This window comes from Augochlora pura, chromosome 2 (assembly GCF_028453695.1).
Source record: "Augochlora pura isolate Apur16 chromosome 2, APUR_v2.2.1, whole genome shotgun sequence".
Classification (NCBI taxonomy): Eukaryota; Metazoa; Arthropoda; class Insecta; order Hymenoptera; family Halictidae; genus Augochlora; species Augochlora pura.
This window is the reverse complement of record NC_135773.1, coordinates 23203541-23209540: the sequence shown is the minus strand read 5'-3', so window position 1 is coordinate 23209540 and position 6000 is coordinate 23203541. Positions and strand designations below refer to the sequence as shown.

The window sequence follows — 6000 nt, the reverse complement described above, 5'->3', positions numbered from 1 at the left end:
GTAAAATTGGAGACAATGTAAGCTAGAAATAATTATTTTAGATTTATAATCGAAATGGCTTCGAGTGCAAAGGGTTAACACGTTCCGTGTACCGCTATTTAACGCATTAAAAAAATATTTTACGACAAATTTAGAATTTAAAAATTAATTTCCACCAAAAGGATGGATAATAAATCTGGTTCAGTTATAGAGACAACAATTAACAAATAGATATAATATAATGGTTTTTAAAGCTTCGATTGACTAGAATGAAATGTCAACTAAATGACAGAACCTGTTCAATCAAAATCCATAATAAATCTGCTTCAGAGTTATAGAGACAATAATTAACAAATAAATATGATATAATGGTTTTTAAAGCTACGATTGACTAGAATGAAAATTGTAGAACCTGTTCAAATATATTACGGTGTTCGATCAGACGTTGCACGACAGAACGCTGTCCCGACGAGACAATCAGATGAACGGGGCGCATCTGGGTCAGCACGCGATCAAATTTATCGTAGACGCATTAAAAACTAATCAATTCCACGTGTTGCGTCCCGATAACCGAAGCTTCGGTTTTCGCCGGCATTGTCCGCGAAACAGAAAAACCTGATCGAACAATCGGCCGCGGTGTCGTTTCTGTTAAGATCTACAGGGTGGCCAAATTTTTCACGCGACGCTCGATTTAATTAGTAGGCTGCGGATATTTATAGAAATTTTCCGGATTATTGCAAAAGATAGGAATTTCGTTTCTACGTTAATTAGATTCCTTTTATTTGCTTTTTATTATTATTGCGCTCTTTTTACCCTCATTTATATTTATATACAATAATTGATTCATGAACAACAAGAAAATGTAATAATTTATATCTATATACATTATTACATCATAATTTATATTTATATACATTATTACATTTCTTTTTTATTTATGAATCAATACTTCTGAGCTTTCTACTAGTACAAATTTTATTTAATTGTTGCCGGCATAAATAAATAAAATCCGCAGTCTATCAATTATGGGGAAGGGGAACAAATTTTACGAGGTTATGTCAGCCGTCGAGAAATAGCAGCGCCGAGATTGGTGTACCGATTCAAAATAATTAGCAGTCATTTCACCAAGTATTAGGACACTTCTTAGTTTTAGAAAAAAGAAAACGGTGACATTTGATATTATTATATCCCGTGATAGTTGTTAAACGTTATACTAGCGAGAACATGTATTCAGGTACGAGTGAGAGCTATGTACATAGTTATTCTGTCTCCTTGCGTTTCGTACGCGCGGGTCTTATTACAAAACGTGTGTGCACCGTGTCCGTGGCGTTTCGCAACTTCGTTACGATTTGCCGCGGGTTAGATTCCCTCCCCCCCCCTCCTTGCCACCCCCCCTCCAGAACGTGCTAGAAGTTTCCACAGTAGTGTATTTTTCATAGGATTTTTTCGCGTACGTTCCGCTGAAATTATTCAACAAGTTTTTTTTTTCGCTACGTCGGAGAAAGAATTATTTCGAAATTGGCAAATAATTCGGCACGCTTTATAAAAAACAGTGTTCTTCAAAATTCTTCGCAGAATTTCAATGTTCATATCATCTTACACGATAGTTTTATAGGCACAAATAATCATCCGACTGTTTTAGACACACATATTACGCGCTATTGTTATTACTTTTTTAACAATTATCGTTTCCACACTTTTATTACGTCCGTTTTATTTAATCTTGCTGCTTTTTACCCTATCCTCTGTCGTAATGCATGCACATTATTGATTATTATTATTATCCTGAAGAAGCTCGTCGCCGTCCTCGCGGAACATCCTAAACGAGTATCGTCATCATTTACGACGTGGAAAATTATTAATAACTTCGAAAACAATCGTTTTTTTAAGCGACGAGTTTCGATCTACTTTTACAGCTTTTATTCCTTAATTATTTTTATCCACCTCCACAGATAGACGATTAAGTTTTAATTTTATTGTACACGCGCGGTTTGTAAGATTTATAATATCGATTACACAAATTCTTCATAGTCCGAAAGATTATTCTATATATATGTAGCAATCTTTTTTTACAGATTTAATCCCCTAATTATTTCGCCCAAGTGTCCTAATACTTGTCAAACAACGAACGACGTCGTACCGTATAAATAATACAAAGATTGTCTCTGTGTTTCTCGCGGTTTCAACCACGATTCGATTTAGAGTCTAAAAAATCATTATTGCATCGGTTGTCATTATTCAAACGAAACATTTCCTCCCGTTTCAACTATCGATATGCTTCTCAATCGTGTCGCTTGCAATAGTGATTTGGCATGGCCGACTGAATTGTGAACAACAGATTTAATCGACGCATTAAAAACAACATGGCCGCTACAGACTGTCGACATCGACCCGTTTCCCTATTGGAAAACCCTATATAAAAATTCGACTAAGTGTTTGGAAAACCAACCGAGTCGTTTCAGTTAATAACATCCATACTTAACCCCTTGCCGTACCATTTCCTCCACAGTCGCTGCGATTAGGAATTTTTCAATTGATATTATTTCTTAAAATAGACAGAACATTAACATTTGTTCCGTGCCCGAATTTACTCGAACACTTAAATATTAATAACAAGGGATTAGAATTTTATTCCAATTTTAGAGAACAGAATAACATCCATACTTAACAATTTATTGCCAGTAATTTCTATCGCGAGTCGGGCTCGTCGATGTACGGTAAGGGGTTAATAATTTATTCCCAGCAATTTCCATCGCGAGTCGGACTGGTCAAAGTACGGCGAGGGGTTAAGGAATCAATCAAGGTAGAGCGCGCCGTCCGGAGAAACTACGTCGACACAGTTTTCGCTGGCTCTCGGTGGATTAAGGAACAAGGGCGGGGGGGTGAACGGAACCGTATATGCAAATCGTTTCCCAAGCCTTTCGTTACACTACGGAGCCACCACGCTCGAACTAATCAAGTAATTACAGGTATTCCTCGGTATATAATCAAGTCGCTTGGCTCTCGTGTAAGACGATTACGTAGATCGATCGGCGCCTATTATGCGATTATTTCGTCGACGGACTCTCTCTCTCTCTCTCGCTCTCTCTCTCTCTCTCTCTCTCTCTCTCGCTCTCGCTCTCTCTCTCTCTCTCGCTCTCGCTCGCCTTACCGGTGAAGATAAAGAGGACTAATGACCCGGAAATTAATGCGAATTCCCATTTCCGCTGCTCGGATCCGCCGAAATCGTACCGTTCCAATGGAACTCGGCCGCGGCAACGTTGCGAAATTCACTGCAACGATTTCACGCTCCCGTCGAATTTTATCCGCTTCGAATTCCGACGTTCTCGCAGAGAAACCGCAACCCTTTTCTGCCAGCGGAGAGATATCCGGCAACGATTTAATTGACTCACTGTGTACGCCCGCTCCCTTTCGCATCGAAATTGGTAGAAAATACCGCGAGGAATAAGTTGTCCCTTGTTCCAATCATTTCAGCGCTCTGGAAAACGTAAGAAACGCGTGCGGTATTAACCGAGTGACTCGGCGACTCGCGGCGACCTCGTGACATCGCTGGAATTGTTCGGTCGCGTTCCGAGATCATTTTTATACAAATCAAATTTATAAATAGTACTAATATATATATAATATATATAATTATAATATAATAAATAATATAATATAATAATATAATATAATAAATATAATATAATAAATATAATATATATAATAATATATATAGTACTAGTACAAATATATAAAAGTACTAATTTTGTCGTTTGGAAAACCAATTTGCTCGTTTTAGTTAATCGAGTCACGTTGCTCGCCCAAGCGCAAGATTCGCCGACTTTAGCCAATTACAGTTGAACAAACCACGCGAAAAGAAGACATGTTGTTTAAGGTGGAACAAGAGACCCGGACACTCGTGTTTTCGTCGAACGAAGCTTCAGACTAATTGGCGGTACGAGACGCTGCCGCTGACCCGCTAACAGGCCGTCGGACACCTCCCTCTCTCTCACTATCTCTCACTGTCTCTCTTTCTTCCTCTCCTTATCTATCTATCTCACTCATTCATTGACCCACTCACTCGCTCTCTCTCTCTCTCTCTCGCTCTTTCTCTCTCTCGCTCTCTCTCACTTTCCGTAACACGCGAGTGAAAACAGAACAGTGTGTGTGTGTGTGTGTGTGTGTGTGTTATAGTTCGTCGATTGTCCCGATTAAATAAAAGACGCCAGCGTCTGCGTTTGAATAGAGTCCGAGGCCAGCGGAGAGGATTCAGATGCAAGCCTCGATGTGCACGTTCGTCATCTCGCTGGCCCTCAGCTGGTTGTTGACATGGAGCTCCGAGGACGCGTTGCTGTGTACCAGGTCCTGCTTCCTGTGCACCTGGTGCAGGTCACGGACAGGCCCTATCGCCACGCAACAGCTTTCCAGGGTCTTCTTGAAGGCCGCCCGGAAGTCCCGGTTGAAGTACGCGTAGATCAACGGGTTCAACGCGCTGTTGAAGTAGCCGACCCAGAAGACCACCGCCACCACCGCGTCGCTGCTCTCGCACGTGTCGCAGAGGGACGTGATGATGTACCTGGCGACAGATAATTAAGAGGATCGTCAGATAAGGACGAGGACAGATACAAATAATCGTCGGATAAGGAGCGCTCGTTTAACCCTTTGCGCTCGAAGATTATTTCAACTGGAAATCTGAAGTAATGTCTCTGGCTTGTATAATAAAATAACTAATTAAATAAATGATAGGAAACTTTGTAAAAATTATTTTGCAACGTGACCAAGGAAGCCAAAAATGTTCTGTCGAGAACGTTGTCCATCAGAAGAGATCGCTCTCCCCTTTAGTGGACGATCCACTGTCGTCATCCTACTCGCAATCCTCCTATTTGCGATCGAGTAAGGATGTTCGAAGTGGATCCAGCGGATAAAGAGCATTTCGGGCCAGCGATCCAACAGATTTTTCCCGGCGATATCGGCAACGTGTGTCTCTCGCCGTTCCCTCTGCGCGGCATTTCCGCGCGTTACCTGCAACGTGATTCGAATAAATAGGTCGCTGCGGCGAAGCTGGCTGCGGCAGCTCCGTGCCTTTTCCCCCCCTCTTTACGAGCATGCAGTTTCGAACCCCTCGCGGTGAGTCTCTCTCGCGTTGCTCGTTTCATTGTTTCGGTTCCTGCCGCGAAAATTTCCGAGACGTCCGCGAAGATTGAAATATCGCCGGGCACGGATAAGCGGGCGGCGAAGTTTCTCGCCACCGTGTTCGCCGGAATTTTCTTGCCGTTCCGCGTCCGTGTCGCTCCTCTATTCGGCTGTCTTTTAGAATAGAGAGAGGATGTTCCGGGCTGAAGTTCGTGTTTCAGGCGAGTCGGAGATTACGCTAGGCTACTTTGGAGACGGCGCGGACGCTTGGTACATTTCGGCAATGCTGCGCGTTATTTATTTTCGTGCATCTTTGGGGTTCATTTGGCTGCTTGGAATTATTATAGAGCGCTGAAGGGGAATCGAATAAAGGGTGAAAGGAAAATAAGAGCTTTGGTGACGGCGCGGAAGCTTGGTATAGTCTGTGTATTGCTGCGCGATATTTATTTTCTTTGGGTTCGTTTGTGTTGGTTAGAATGATTTATTGGAATAAAGTATTATAAGAATTATACAAGCGATTATTATTATTATTATTATGATGTTATTATTATTAGCTCTGTTGGATTAGAAGGGACGAAAAAGAAAACGTGATATAATTAGAAGACAAAAGAATAAATTATAGAGAATTATATAAGAATAATTAGAAGACAAAAAAAGAATTGACAATAATTGATTTTTAATGCTTCAAACGACCAGAATCGCGACTGCCGTTCCGACAATTTAGCTTCTCAGAATTGTTATAGAGCACTGAAAAGAATCTACTAAACGGCACAAGTGAAAACAACAGTTTTGGAAATAGCACAGAAGCTTCGTATCTCTGCATAACGCTAAATATTATTTATTTCCATAATTCTTCGCGTTCGTTTAATTCCTCAAAATTATTATACAGCACCAAAGAAAATCGAA

At 41.0% G+C, this 6000-nt stretch overlaps 1 protein-coding gene across 1 annotated transcript in view; it reads right to left on the bottom strand.

Moving 5' to 3' along the window:
* Nucleotides 1-3738: 3738 nt before the first annotated feature.
* Nucleotides 3739-6000, bottom strand: part of LOC144478290 (octopamine receptor beta-1R) — a 70201-nt gene continuing 67939 nt past the window's right edge. The window contains exon 4 of the mRNA XM_078196057.1: nucleotides 3739-4537. Within this exon, the coding sequence (XP_078052183.1) occupies nucleotides 4231-4537 (307 nt within the window). The 3' untranslated portion in view covers nucleotides 3739-4230. The remainder of the gene's footprint in view (nucleotides 4538-6000) is intronic.